Source organism: Anguilla anguilla, chromosome 3, assembly GCF_013347855.1.
Source record: "Anguilla anguilla isolate fAngAng1 chromosome 3, fAngAng1.pri, whole genome shotgun sequence".
NCBI lineage: Eukaryota > Metazoa > Chordata > Actinopteri > Anguilliformes > Anguillidae > Anguilla > Anguilla anguilla.
Genome location: NC_049203.1, coordinates 58418236 through 58434137, shown reverse-complemented (window position 1 = coordinate 58434137; position 15902 = coordinate 58418236). Strand labels below are relative to the sequence as shown.

The 15902-nt window shown below is 39.7% G+C and overlaps 1 protein-coding gene across 2 annotated transcripts; it reads left to right on the top strand.

Moving 5' to 3' along the window:
* The first annotated feature begins 7221 nt into the window (after nucleotides 1-7221).
* pfn1 (profilin 1) lies at nucleotides 7222-13453 on the top strand. 2 transcript variants are annotated; one of them, XM_035409749.1, is made up of 4 exons: nucleotides 7222-7364; nucleotides 7565-7733; nucleotides 11969-12164; nucleotides 13196-13453. In XM_035409749.1, exons 2-4 carry the CDS (start codon nucleotides 7602-7604, stop codon nucleotides 13291-13293), a joined length of 426 nt encoding a protein of 141 aa, XP_035265640.1. In that variant the 5' UTR covers nucleotides 7222-7364; nucleotides 7565-7601; the 3' UTR covers nucleotides 13294-13453. The 2 variants fall into 2 exon arrangements, with proteins under 2 accessions (XP_035265640.1, XP_035265641.1); XM_035409750.1 differs by having other exon boundaries at nucleotides 7298-7360.
* Nucleotides 13454-15902: the final 2449 nt, after the last annotated feature.

Sequence of the window (15902 nt, the reverse complement as noted above, 5' to 3'; positions counted from 1 at the left end):
GCTCTTTTAGTGATGTTACATTTATGTTCTGTGTTCTAACTGTACCTGTTCAGTCCCACACTAAAACATCTTTATTTCTTTTTTTTATATAGATTTTGGGTGGGAGTATCTGATTTTTGGAGGAGAATTGATCTACTTGGAAGTAATTGATGAATTCTCTTGCCCCCTTTCCCTGTTGTACTGTTAATGCAATAAGGACTGTTTTTGTTTTTTTAGTAAGTTTAATCCAATAGCGCAAGGTGTTACATTTGGCTTGTTTTGTATGGATGTACAGTAATCTTTGGAGGGGGATCTTGTGGAGGTTGGGTGTATTCTGTTGCAGTAGGACATTGTAAGTCTGTCATTCTAAAATGGAAGGTTTATTATGGGCAAATATTACCATGAACAAAATAAACTAGTGAAACACGCTCTCAGGAACATTACACTTTGATGAAAAAACTGTCATGATGATTGAAATGCAGTTCCCCAGACTGCCACAGTATGTTAGTGAATTGCCATGCAGATCAGTGTAAAAGGTTCTTCACCGTTACGGAGTGTAAGGCCACACGTTTCTGTGTTCCGGCTGGAAGAGGCTTGACTTGGTTATGCGCCACACACCCATACATCCATATCCAGGCACACGCCTACACCCAAGTGCATTTCACATTTCGTATGGATAACTGTGGTTTGGATTTTCGTCTGAGCATGTTGTTTTCTTGCTGGCACCGGGTACTCCAGTGCAAATGGGTTCAGCACAAATGTACACTTCTTATACAGTTGGAATTGATTCCTTTCATCGTTTGCAGTCAAGGCAAACCCAGCTCTGGCTCTGGCTCTTCTCTGTTAACCTCTTCATATGTTATACACCTGTGAAGACCAATATATGGTGCTCTAGCAACAGCAAGTGTGAGAAGTTCCTGACTTTGCACAATAATGAATGTACTGGTAGAGTTCCCTTTGTGACTCATTAATGTCTCATGCAGAATTCACCAAAATGCAGTGCAAGTGAACGATCGGGCTCAGATAAGGGCATCTTCTGTCTGTAGCTGCAGATTCATGGAATGGCAGACATGGCCCAGAAACCAATAAGCTGCAAGATGGCAGGAGAGCAGTCAAAAAATCTTAATTTTAAGCCACTATGGAGCAGTTTGAATTAATCTAAGCATCGTATACCTGAAACTGATAACATGGGTACCTGAGGTACATGAATGTGTACAGGTATCAAAAACCGATGGCTCTTCATGGCTGCCATTTGCTTTTTTTAAAGACTCTGCAGCATAGGTTTCACTTTCGAGATGCCACAAAATGCATTCCAGTGAACTTGAAATCAGTTTAGTTTTTTCTGTAATATATGTTCAATCCAGAAATCACACCACACCTTTAAATTGTCTTTTGGCTGTCAAAGGTGTTAAGTACACACACGGTGCTGTGGTGGTCTTCCAATTAAAGCACAGAGCTGTTTCACCTTGACTTTTAAATAAATGAAGTTAGCGTTACCGATTATTTGTCTTTATATTTAGCTCATAACTAATTAAAGTAGAAACAATAGTACATTGACTTTAATTCCAACAGTTTAGGTTTGAAATTGAACCCATCTTACCTGGAAGTTTACTGACTATATGAAATCACTATTTACATTTTGATATAGACTTTGACGTTCTCAACTGTCAATTTTGAATTAACTCCGCTTAGATGTGATTAGATGTGTGGTTGTACATGTGTTTTCATCACTAGTAAAGTTGGTTTTTTTTAAGATGATAATATTTTCCATCTTTGGATTTTTAATTCAAAAAGATTTCTAGCTGTGACACTAGTAACAGAAATACAAATAACAATAATCACAGTTCTTGTTCTCTAAATGGGGACCAAATTCTTACTGTGTAATGATACTAATGAAATATCTTTATTTTTTACTTGTATCAATGTGCTTTGTGTCGCTTTATGACTCATAACCTTCTGACCCCTCCAGCTTCACCCTGCATAGATTTTTATATTTTGTATGTATCTTCTTTTAGTCTGTGCCATAAAGAGAATATGACCGATTTATGATGACTCATGTTCTCTCTCTGTTGTACCTGTTGAGCCTGGCCAGTTTGACCCTTTTGTACTCTCAACACAGTGTGTCTGACCAATGGTGAAAATGGTGATGCTCTAAATGAGAAGGCTCGTGCTCTATGAAAACTCGAGTGAATTTATTTAAAAACAAAAACCACCTAAGCTGAACATCATTTTTACAGAAGCTTTCAAAAATTGGGTTAAAGCCAAAGAGAGCTTAAGTTGAGTGGACGTGAAAGGTTCTTGCACCATAGTTGGGGCCTGAAGAGCTGTGTGCTGTGCATTCCTGTTACATAATATGTGTGTTTGTGTCTAGTCACTGGCTTTTATGTTGACCTGTCCTGAAAATCCCACTCTGCTTTACATGGTGAGTGAGTCATGGGTGTGTTTGTGCTTGTGTGCATGTGTGGTAGGCGAGTACACCTGTGAAAATGGTGCCTGATTTTTATGGTGCCTGTGGATATTACCATTTCAGCCCTGTGGAAGTTTTCACCTAGAATTATGTACAAGTCAGGATCGGCCTCGGGCAGTGGAAAGTGAGTGTGTGTAACTTCACTGCATGAGAGAACGTGTTTGTTCGGGTCACAGTTTCTGATTAGCAAACATGTACCTGTGCTGTGAGACTCTTCCCCTGCTGGTAGGAATTAAGAACTCAGTGATTCCCCCCCCCCCCCCCCCCCCCTCACTCTTATCACTTAGCGCTGTGATCATGTCTATGCAGGTCTGCTCCCCTCCCTCCCCCCTCTCCCCTCCCCCACTCTCTCTGCTGGTCTCTCCATGTGCAGTCTTGCATATAAACTCACACATTCTAGGTTGTGCTGCAAATCTCTTCAATCCAAAAGGATGTGAATGTGTGTTCAAAAAGAGATCTCTCCCTACCCGTTCTTGATAAGGATTTCATGTTTGAAGAAGACCATTTGCCCTGTGCCATAGCATGGCGTCTACCTGCTCACAATGCATGTATCTCTTCAGACTAAATATGAGTTGGTGCACTATGCATGTGGCATTTGAATACATTTGCAATTCAAACTTGGGCTATAGGATAAAGCAGACAGGGTTCCCCTCTCCTTGTTGAGTTCTGAGAGTATAGGTATGATGAGATGCCCGTCCGCCTGCCTGTTCAGATTTGTGCTTCTAACTCTGTCTCTTGCTCAGTATCTGTGTCTTTTGCATTCTTTTCATCTATTCTTGGTGCACCCACATTGACTGAAGATGAGAAGGGCTGAATACATTTCATCGGTCTCAATGAACCTACTGTTGTTTGAAACACACTTTTAGCAGCTGAATTATTATTATCACCACTATTGATTTTAATATATTTAAGTGAGATAATCAGATCTAACCAATCGGTGGCCATTTTATAGATATTCCAGACCTGATGTTGGTCGGCCAGCTTATTCCACTACTATGGGGTCACCAGGTATAAATCTGCAGGCTTTCAATGCATAGGCAGAGAGAGAAGAAAAAGAATGAGGACCAGTAGCAGAAAAGGGCAGGTCTTTAGGGAGAGCTAAAGGCTTATGCTGTATGTATGAAAGGTGCAATTGAGGTTACCTTAAGCCAGCATCACAGTTTGGGGACTGGGGCTGTGGTCATTAGACGGTAAGATGAGAAAAGAGAGGCTAAAAAAAGCACATGGGTAGAACAGTAAGCATGCAACCTGCTGCAAAAGTTTGGCGCCCATAACCGTTTAAAGCAGGCATGGTTGAGAGCCCCAACATTCTGAGGGCAGGTGAGGGTGTATGCACAAATGTAAGAGAATACAAGGGAGTGTTTGTATCGAGCGGAACGGTTAGAGAAGTCTCATGACAACAGGCTGTCAAGTCACCCGTATTTCCTCTTCTGCTTTTGTGTCTTGGGCTGAGCCTTCTCATCATGTCCTCAGCTGGAGCTTGTAATACCTGCTCGAGGTCCAGCAGAGATGTCGGCAGTGAAAGATTCCATTATGCAGCTGAAACAGAATCAGAGCAGGACAAGGTGGAAGGGGATCCAAATGTGAAAACCTTTTTTTTCTGGTTCCATTTTTCTTGGACCATGAAACCTTTTCCAACAAAAGTCAAAGAGGCAAAAAGCAGTAGACAGTAAAAATGATGGTAGATATGATGTACATATTTGTGCACTTCTGGCAAATACTCACATAGCTTATAGGGCCTTCACTGTCTTAAGAGTTACTGAAATAATCATGGTTGTTGCTCATGCTCAGGCTCATGCTCAAAATGTAAAGCCACTGACTTGAGCTTTGATGTAGGTGCCATGGGTAAAGAAAAAGGCATCTGAAACTACTGTATTTATTTATTTTCAGTGATATTATGACTGATTCCACACATTTTGGGGATGTACTTTTGACAGGCCTGTGGCCTCTTCCTCTGCAAATAATCACACGTGTAGTCCATGGCAAAATCCCATTGGCTAACCATTGCTAAATCATGTCACCAGGCAAGAAACTTCTGCATTTTTACAGTCTGTCTGCCACAAGAGATCAAGAGGATCATGCCGGTTGGTATTCATTCTGGAGCCAAAAAATGAAAAAAAGGAGAAATTTTAAATCGTATTCGGGGTCACCACAATTTCAATCATAATCTGCCTACCTCAGCCAAATAGATCCTAAATGACAAATCTGGTCTGATGGACCTTACTTCCTCACCCTTCCCCTTTAACGTACTGTGCTATCAGTTTATCTCTTCTCTCCAACTCTCTGGAGATCTTTTAAGCTGAAAGACATTTCACCTGGAAGGCATGTTGATGATGCCATAAGATGCTATGTATAAAATCAGGGAACTATGTATGAAAATGGCAGTAATCCCTACATGGTTGACATGATATGGATGTAAATACCCTCAAATTAAAGTAGACAGCAATTTAACCTCATTCATTTCAAGTCTAATGTACTGGAGGACCTTAAAGCAAGCTGGAGGAGTAAAGTAAATTTTTGTTACAGCTGTCAGTCATTTGTCAGAGTGGATGTGTCATCATACCATGACACCTGGCTTTGTTGCCTTGCTCCTCATTATTATATTACTGGTGAATGGGGGATGGGGATGGCTAAAGAACTTGTTGATGAATACACAGCAAGACTACCAGACAGACACCACAGTCTTGTCTATTTTTGAAGCTGCAGTATATGCAGTTAGACAGATGTCCCATGCGTAGGTACACCTGCAAGGACAGTTATGATTATATATAATGTGAATACTAGTCGAAAGGAGGTACATATTATTGAGACTAGTTTTAGTTTGATTTATACATGGAACAAACTTCTTTTTTAAAATGAGAGAGCGTCAGGATTTTTAGAGGCAATAGGCATATTGAGATATATATTTGTTATTCTGGGTCATGTATACTTATGTATGAACTAATGATGGCAGGTTGGCCTGTAAGAGAACAGCTTATGAGAAGTCTCTACAATTACTGAAAGTGTGTCCATGTGTAATTAGAGCTGCTATGTGTACCACGAAACAATTGTGTGACAGATCTTTCATTATGTACACAACGTCCATTTGCTGAAAGAAACAAACACATCTGCATCCTTATATCCTATATTTGAATCAGTTTGTTGAATTGTACATTTCATGGGGCAATAACACATAGTGCCTCAGTGGTGCATGAAATATAGAAAAATCACACACACTTCGACTGATTTGTAACAAACTTATCTGTTGCAATAGATTGATCTGACACGTCAGTACTAAGATTTGTGAAGTGTTTTTCTTCATGTTTACATGCTTTCTTAGAAACAACCACCTCTTCTCCCTGCACAGTGTGTCTTGTAACGCTGCATGTTTCCAGTGTCAATAGAAATCATCAATGAAACAGTTACCTAGTTGGCCTGCATCAATATTAATTAACCCAATCACATAAAGGAACAGAAGCAATGTATTTCCCCAAGGTCTAGTGGCTTCCGCCTTCTCCTACTCTGCAGAATTGACATGCTGATTTGAGTAAGACAAACAGGATGTGGTTACCCCCTGTGTCTGTAACGAGCAGCACGCACATAAGGTTCTCAGCCTTATAAAGACATCAGCCAATAAAGTCGAAGTGGCATATCATGGGTGCAAGAAGTCGACTTACTTTCATCAAAACTGTAAACATTTAACCGCTGGACCCAATATTTTGTTGATTGGAAAAAGGTATCTTTGTTTTTAAAAACTGCAATTAATATTAGTGCTTGACTTAGAAGTCAACTGGTGTTTTCCAATTAAAGACCGCTGCTTACTGGCTCTTCCACACTACTGATTTTCACAGCTGCCCAATGTAAACCACCCTCTCGCTCAGAGACACACAGCCAAAGAATGATCCCCGTGATTGAAGCGTGCTGCTACATGTCCTGTGTGGAATTGCATAGATTTGTGCATTTCTGATAAAATGGCCTGCCTCTACCTGCCTCACGCACTAAAGCCTGCAGCCACACCACTGTGAAATTTTCCCCAAGCCGAATAGATGAAGCTAAAGTGTGGGCTTTGTTAGTACTTGGATGGGAGAGCTTCTGGGGAAACTAAGTTGCTGTTGGAAGTTATGTTTAGGGCTAGTAGGGGGCAGTCCTCCCACTGAACCAAAATTGAACCCAGGGCCCCAGTACAGTGATGGGAAGACTGTCATAAATGCCGTTGTTCAGATGAGATGTTAAACCAAAGTTCTAATCCACTGTGGTTATTAAAGATCCTGTGGGACTTGTTGCAGAGTAGGGGGTTCCCCAATGCCCTGGCTATTTTGGCAACATGGTTTTCTTATCCCGCATTTAAACAACGCAGCAATCCCTATGGTAAGTGTTCTGGTCCAAAAATTGCTGTCATGCATTATCCAGGTGAGTGCTACAGATTGATGATAGTCAAGGTGACTTACCCCTTCATTGTAAAGTGTTCTGTGATCATGCAACAAAAAGGGCAGCGTAAATGTAAAAAGAACTGTATTCTTGGCAATGGTTTATTTATTTACTTATTTATGTATTTATTTATTGCTAATTGTTTAAATCCTTGCTGCCGGGATATAGCCATATACCAGTGGAAAACATTCTCAGTTGTTTGCAATGTATATATATACTCTGAGCTAATCCAAGCAAAGGGGTAGCCTAAATACATAACATGCGTCATTTGAAATGTATTGTCTTTCAGTTTTAGAGGGGGTACACCATGATATGGAGGGCGTTAATTATGATAGGCTCTGTCAGATCTACCTGGCATCCCCCTCTCTTGCCCTCCGGGCCCTCCTCCTCTCTGAGCACTTTGAGGAAGTGTCCTGTGGGACGGGCGCGCGCCGCCGCTGAATATAAGTACTGCCCGACTTCCCTTATCTCACTTTGCAACTTTGCTAAAGTCACAAGGACTGTCCTGTGGGTATGAAAATACATTTTTGTTCATTTTTGGTTAAATTTAGTCAATTCTTAAATGCTTAAATATGTGTAGTTCTTGGCAATGGATTCCAACGTTCTGTCCTTTGTGTAGCCTAATGAGCATTTTCTTAACATCCCTTCGGTTTTGCAATAGAGTGTTTTACTGTTTCTTTGCTGTCTTTCCGCCTGTTGTGTTCTTTTCAGTGGCCATATCAAAAATCACCAATAGACCACGCCAACAATGTCTTGGGATCCGTATATTACGAGTTTGATCGATGGTGGCGATGTTGAGGACGCTGTGATCGTTGGGTGTGAACCTGGCAAAGAATCTGTATGGGCGTCGCACAAAGGTGGAACCTTCGGAAGCATCACGGTAAAGTTGACTACTTTACATGCATCTTAACACACATTTAAAATATTACGGGGTCATTAACAATCTTATTTTTATTATGTACATAGTTCATTCGAGGTCGATTTTACTACGTGCGACAAGATTACATTGGAATTTTGTTTCTCAAAATATTTTAGCTTACACCTTTCTTCCGATCAGTCCCCATACAATAAAACTTATAGCTAGATTCATTTAGAGGTGTTAATCGTAATTTAGAACATAACAAATCCATTAGTGACTAAACAATCTACCGTTGTATCATTTATATTGAATATGGTGCATCAACTATGACATTAACTTGCCTGCCGGAATAGCTACTAGTTCAAACGCTATTTCAACTTGTCAAAATTTCCCCGACTTCCTAACGAAATATGTTTTATTACAATTTACACTGTGATGTGTTATGTGGTGGACCTGATGTCTGCAGAATGTAAAACGTTTGAAAACTTTAACTTCATTCGTATTTAAAGGCTGTGTGATTAGGATATAGTTTTATTTCTGTATTTTTAATTTGTCAAGGAATCGAGAGATGGAAGTGTACCACGGTATACTGTATGCTCGGAAGAGGTGTCGAAAGGGCGCGTCCCTGAGAAAGCGGATGTGTAGCTGCTTTTTGAAATTATTTTATGTTGCAAGAGCACACGTAACCGCAAGTAGCCTATGTAGCACACTTTATCTGCTGGAACAGTTTTACTTGAAGAATGGTTTCTTAAGCAAAAGGCAAAGCGCTTTTATCTTCGAAGGCCATTTGCTGTGTATGAGAGGAACATTTCTGGAAGTAACGTTCGCATACGTATTTCCACTCCGAAGTGGGCCGGTTCCGTTATCCGTTATATTCTCTGTATAAAGAGCGAAACGTGTGTGAGAATATCTGCACCTGCCCCTACACCATTATCCATCATTCGTAGTATCGCCCCGCATAGCCTCGTTTTGGCTAATTGCAGTATTGTGTTAACTGTGGGGAGAAAATTGGACGGGACTAAAGCTAATCCCAAAAGAAATAGATCTCAATGTAAAGTACGCCTGTTTTTCGAGATATTGTAGCGGTACTATATTGATAGGGGTCGAGTTGGCTACGTTGATGAAGAACCATCGGCATGCAGAAACCTGCACTGCAGAAGCGAACATTTTTGCCTATGCATTTAAACTAAAGTGTGTTTTATGGAGTCATTGGACTAGTATGCTATGCTGACGTCGCGTTTACAAAAGTAACGTTATGCATTTTAACCGAGACTATTGCCACAACATGGTCGTTTCGGAATAAGCTTCTTAAATGATTCCTTATTTGGTCATATGGTTTTGCAAATCTGCAAACGCGAGATTTAGGAAGTTACGAAAACAGTAGCCTGCCTTCAGCTCACTTCCTCACAGGCCAGTGTGAATGGCTTCAATTGCTCATAAGATCCTAATGGAAACGTCAGACAATGCATTCCTTTCCGTGCTACAACCAATACTCTGCCCTATGATTCATTGTGGTCATTGACAACATAAAAGATAAAAACAGGTTGGTCTGCAGTATACAAGATTGGATGTTTTTGGGTAAAGAATTTTGCAGGTGCTGGGGGAAAAAAATTGTCTTCACATGATGAAAGTGTAATGCGGTTTTAGTTACTTTATCACATTTTTTAAAGTTACATTGTAATACCCAAGAAGCCACCTCTACTTTTGATATGTTTAAGGCCTACCGTACACTGACCACAATATTTGCTATGATTTTTCATCGGAGACACATTTTTAATATTGAAGAGAAATCGCAACAGTTTCTGGTTTGATTGGAGAGCTGAAAGACTACTGATTTAGATAAAACCGTCGTTAGATGTGAGAGGGTATCCAACTAGTCCTTTGACACTTTTGTAATATATGGGACTTGGGAGGCATAAGTACATCTTTCTGGTACATTAATGTAAGTAATGTTTGAAACTGGAGACTTTAGACCTGTCGTAATGTCTATTATTCGCCTTATATTCATTTTTCAGCAGTCACCTTATTGCAAGCTTGATAGAGCGTCTGTAGCATCCCCTCATTTCTGTGGCAGTGATGATAACTCGTAGAAGTCGTAGAAGACATGAGGATGGTAGCGAGTGTTTGAGCATTATTATGAAAGGACGCAATGGACACTGGAGAAGGGTTACATGCAATGTTTCTCAGTGCAAATGATGTCTAACGTAATAATGGCAGTTGAGAGCTGTTGCAGCATCCAATGGCAAGCATGAAGAAAATGGTTTATGCTCTGTGCCTGTGCCTGAGGAGGTGCACTGATCCATTATAAGCGCAGCTGCAAGCACTTCTCTGAAAGCATTAAGAGAGTTTTTGGCTCCCAATGTGTCACAGTCATTTCACAACCAGTAGCTAAGTTCTTCTTGGGCGTGGACATGCACAGGCTGGGGGAGGAGGAAGGTGGTTGTGGTGAGAGAGGGGGAGGGGGAACATGTTCATGAGCAGACCATGGTGAAGGAGTGATTTACATGTTGGCATGTACACAGCTGCCAAATTAACTCACTTAACTCAGCTTCGCTTAGGTGATGCAATCTCTGCATTACTTCATGCAGTTGCAAATTTCAGGAAGAGATAACGTGCAAAATGTTTTTTAATCTCCTTTAGATTTATATTTAAGTTAATTGAGTTAAGAGTAAACATAAGTTAAAAACTTGGATAGGTCTCCTTTTCTCATTGTCTGAACTTCCAGCCAATTTAAACCTGTATCTGAAACTCCCAGTAGTGACTGATCCCAGATCTGAAATTCTGTGTGTGATCCATTGATGAGGCATATACTAGAATGCAAAATTCAGTGCTGTGTGTCAGTGACTTGCACAGCTTGTTGCTGTTTCCTTTCAAAGCTAAATATTGGCAGTGTGGGTACTTTAATGTTTGAGGGGCATGAATCTAATCACTATGTCATCCACTCTGTGTTGAGCCTGATGGGAGCATGAGTTACTATTGGAAAAGTACCAGACTTGTGAATTATTCATGGGGCTATTGCTTTTAGCAATCCACGTGTTCATTTATGCTACTAAAGCCAGCTGGGAAGGAAGCCTGACCAAGATTGAAGCACATGGATGTGGGTGTGTGGTTATCCAGAACTTCATTCACTGTCTTATACTCTGAGATGCTATATTGCCTCTGCCCATACAGGGGGTGAATGGATTGTTCAAGCCTGTGTCACCTGTGTCACCTGTGGTGGGCCTACATTGGACAGGTTGCTGAATTGTGAGAATTGGCAGGTTAGGGTATGATTAGTGAGAGCTAATAAAAAAGGGAAAACCATTTCTAGATAGCTTTTATGTTTCCTTGCAATTGAAGCCTTATTAGAGGAGTTGTCATGTTTTAGGTTTCATTAGGTTTTAAGTATTTGTCTTAAACTAAATGAGTAGTTCTTTCAAAAAGGGGAAGAAAGTCTACTCATTTCAAATTTCTGTGAACTACTGGCCATTGATAGATAGAGAGATGGTCTTTTAGTGAGTACTATATCTTGGTTTTCTAAAGTGATTTATGCCTGGTACAGTACCTTTCTCACGGCTGTATCAACAGTGTTTAATTTGAGGATTCACACCTTTAAACTTTCAGTCTAGTTCCACAACCTCTTATCCATGCTGCCACTAATAATCCACCGCCTGCAAGTGTGCTTTACTTCAAACTGGGCAGGTGTACATCACACGAACTGTTTGAAAAATAAGAGGGCTGAGCTGATTGCTGAATGGACAGTAGTAAGGAGAGGGCGTGACTGCTAGGTACTGACTTTGCTCCCTGAAGTGATTACATAGAAATATTAAAACCTGATGGGGCAGGAGAACTCTTGGAATGTCTGTCAGGGTGGGGTTGGTATACCTCCCTCGGGGTACAGATTACGTGATTCCAAATTCTCTAACTAGTCGGAGCTTGCAGCCTGTCCTCTGCAGTTATACCCTCTAGTTACATCTTTGCTAATGCACTTTTAGCATGGTGCAAAACAACACATTTCAGAGTTCAGAACTTCAGATACACATCTGCCTTTCTTCTATTGCATTTCCTGTGACTGATCACACCACTGGAGCACCCCCTCCATTTTAGTGAATGGCTTAGTCAAGCTACATTATTCAAGTGTTCATATTGTACTTAATGATCAGAAGCTTATCCCCAGACGATGGCTCGTCCTGAGCTCAAGCCATGCAGAATTGAAATACTGATGTTGAAATAAGTGTCTGTTCCTAATTTGTATATTTTGTATTTGTTCCCTGTAGCCAGAGGAAATTCGCAAGCTGGTGGCCAATGACCGCTCGGCCCTTTTTAGTTCTGGGGTGACGGTTGCTGGGATGAGGTGCACAACGCTGAGGGACGCACTCAATACAGAAGGGCAGTACACCTTGGACCTCAAGACCAAGTCCTCAGATCAGGTACCAGACACCTACGGCATCACCGTTGCTAAATCAAAACAAGGTAAGACTCTACCAGCCTCACTAATCTTATCACTCTCCTTCTTGGCTGATTCCCCTTTACTTTCTCCTGTGTTTCTCACTTGTATTTTTCTCTGCTATTCCCTGTCTGATTATATCCCACTTAGCTTTTTGGTAATATACCTTTTTTGTCTAACTTTCTTTTCTTGTCTCCTTTTCTTACACACTTCAAACAAGCTGTAAACCTGAAATGAACAGACCGTAAATCAGTAAATAGGATTTTTCTTACTCAGCGTGTTGTGAGTAGAACATTTTGTATTCTGGAAATAACTTAGTCACTAGATAGTGTTATAGCCATATCTTTGAGCGCATGTAATATTTGTATTTCCAGTGATGAGAAATACTGTTCAAATAGGGGTCAATGTGGGTGGAGTTATCCATCCAAAGTAAGAGCTAACTTATTTTTGCAGCAACCTCCTTTGAACATGATCAGGGTTCCCACTCATCCTGGAAAACATTGAAAACCTGGAAATTTATTGACTAGTTTTCCAGTGATGGAAAACACCTGGAAAATGAGAAAATGTACAAAATGTCCTGGAAATATTTGTGAGGTCCTGGCAAATCATAGGCTAGGCTATAAGTCAAGCTATTAAATAGTATATTTAGAGCTGAGCATATTTTTCTGTATTTTTCTCCGCTTTTCTCGATTTTATTAGCTGCTGAGATTACACGGCAGCACAAAGTTTTGAATGGCTATGGTACTTGCATATTGCCCCCCTCCGGTCCACCATCGGCGCTGGGCTACCATTGTGCATGTTTCATGTCTGTAAGTCTAAGTCATGGAAATTGTCCTTGAAAAGTCCTGGACAATGATTTCCTAAAATGAGTGGGAACCCTGATGATTGTTACATTTGTCCTCTGTAGAACTAGAATGTATTTATTTTTGATTAGCAGTGCATCATTGTCTTGGTATATCCTTTTCTAACATAGCAGCCCTTAGCTGTTAAAGAAAAAAACTGCTTTAGTTATAGTTGTTTCTCATTAGCTAATAACATGCTCCTATTCATCCTACAGCTCTAGTCATTGTGAAAGGAAAAAAGGATACCCATGGAGGCAAACTGAACACCAAAGCATATAAAATGGCTGAGCACCTCAGAAATTCTAACTACTGATTCCTCTCCCATGCCACCCACGAAACTGCTGTCGGTAGAGATTCCTTTCTCCCTCCCCCTCCCGCCTCTATAGTTTGATCACAAATGAATTTGTGTTTTGATCTCCCTTGAAACTTACTTATACTGGTAAATAAACAGATGGAATCTTCTAAAAAAGGCATTCCTTGTATGTGACTTTTTATTTACACTTGCTGTGAGATGTTGGCTCCTGTGATTAAATATAATTACTGGAGGTTGGATTTGTGATGACTTCATTCAAGGTTCACTAAAGAAAATAAACTTTCAATTTTATAATTTGTCACTTCACAAAGATATTTATTTAAAAATGCAGTGTAGTGAGTATAGATTTCCATCCATGGTTTTGTAAAGGGCTCTTTCTTGAATCAGTAGTTTAGCATAAAAATATTAAAATTGGAGGTTGCAATCTTCTGAATTTAATGAATTATCAATTTAATATCGGTATTTAATCCTCCAGTTGTGTTCTTGACCGATTTGCAACTTTTCTGTGCCTGACTTTCTTGTTTTTTTTCATCAAATTGCCATAAGGCTGCATTAATTTTTCCGTACGAAGCATCTGAACAAATAACAGTAATGATCACCACTTTCATTATATTTTAGGGGTTTAACGCAAATTTTGTACATATGTCGTGTTTCAGTCAAAACATGGCCGGCCGTAGAAAATTTGGGTTTTACTAGATTACGTTCATCCAGCAGATCTACACACCTACCCAAAGACATGCATGTGCACACACACGCACACAAATGAAACTATACTAACTATATACTATAATCTGTTTTGAGTTTAATGGGCTTTAAGTACATATATTGCGCTAGAGTCTAGACCATTGCACAGGAGAGGCAAGGTTGCAAAATCACAGAGACCAATAAAGTATGATCTCCACTGTAAAACCATGGCAATAACAAACATGTTTAAACGTGCTAAAGTTTTGTTTACAGTGAGCCTAATGACTGATGCGCACTACAGGATAATCAGGTCGATGCTGAAGTATTTCCAGTTTGAGGCTGGTCAAAACTAATTAATCTGACCAGATTATCCTGTAGTGTGAGGTGCAGACAGAATCTTAACCCTCCCGATCAACAGATGTCATTATCTGGCACTAGTACAAAACCTGAAAAGGTTTCAAAACAAGTATACCAGTCTTTGATAATCACTCAACATGTTTTCCACTCGTCTTTACTATGGTCAAAATAATACATAAATTATGCTTATTTTACTCATAAACAAGTGATACAATTTTAGGTAAATGAGGTTCTATAGAACAAAAATTCCAAGAGGAAGTGCAAAACTTCCAAATAATGACTGGGAATGAAGTTGCTTAAACATTAACATTTGGTTACAATTAACGCTTCATGATTGCTTTGCAAACAGTGAAGACTGACTACCCTATTCAGTACAGGAGCTCAGACAATAGAAACATAAAAAGAACAGAACCAAAGGGTTAAATGCACTCCTGGTAATGTGAGCATGTGGACCACAGAGTTAAAAAAATATCATAAATCAGGACTTTATTAAATAAAAATATAGACTATGTTAATCTAAGTTAATGCTTCTTCCTAGGGTTTAAGTTGTGTATCCTGGTTCGAACATTTGGCTTATTTAGCATCTTGGTAATCAGCAGTTGGTTACAACACATACAAAGAGACCCAGTGTGCTTGAGGATGCATACATTGAGATGCAGATAGTGATGTTGAAAAATAAAACTTTCAGGTAGAAATTGGAAGCCATGGTAGTACTGCAATGTAAACTCCCATAAATGGTGGCTTACTCACTCAGTAAGTGCTGAGGATGGGAAAACTATGGTAGGCTGCAAGCTATGATCTTGTGTCTGTCATGTCTTCATCTAAAAGCAATTTTAAACATCTTTTCCCATTATGGATATTTTATTACAAAAAAGGCTATGAATATCACAGTTCATGAAGTACCTCAATGGTAATAAGAATTGAACTTTTTTGCAGTTACTTTAAATGTGCTTTGACATTTGGATAAAAATGATCTGTGTAAAGACAACCTCAGTAAGGCATTTACAAACATATGTGGTGGTGTTGGTGACTGCATTGCAAATAAATAATTCATATTTTATTTCCATATATGCAAACTGTATTTATATATTATCATATTGAAAACACTAAAATATACAACCTGCACACTATTCTGTATCACTTGTACATTGACACACCTTATCACTTACATGCATTGTGCGCCCTCCAGTGGAATTGCAGACTTGTATTCATGAAGTTGTCTTTTCCCTTCACAGAAAGTTCCCTTTAAAAAAAAATTAGTAAAAAGGCAATTCAGATTAAGTGTTTTGTTTTTTGGGGGTACAGCATTAGAGTCACAATGTAATAATGCTCACAGTATACCTGACCACTGTACATTTTCGCAATAATGCTCTGATCCCATCATGCTTACAATGGAGCTATTGGCAAAACTGACACAAAGAAGCAGAGAGACAGGGAGAGAGAGAGAGAGAGAATAAGAGAGAGGGAGAGAGAGAGAGAGAATAATACATGTAGACAAAGGAGGAAAATGGTTGCATTTTACTGGATAGTTTTGGTGGCTCAGGAAAAGACTGTTAGATGACTATGTG

Coding starts and splice junctions, on each gene's coding strand:
- pfn1 (XM_035409749.1), top strand. CDS start 7,602: ATGTCTTGGGATCCGTATATTACGAGTTTGATCGATGGTGGCGATGTT. Junction 7,734..11,968: donor GAACCTTCGGAAGCATCACG/GTAAAGTTGACT, acceptor TGTTCCCTGTAG/CCAGAGGAAATTCGCAAGCT. Junction 12,165..13,195: donor CGTTGCTAAATCAAAACAAG/GTAAGACTCTAC, acceptor TTCATCCTACAG/CTCTAGTCATTGTGAAAGGA.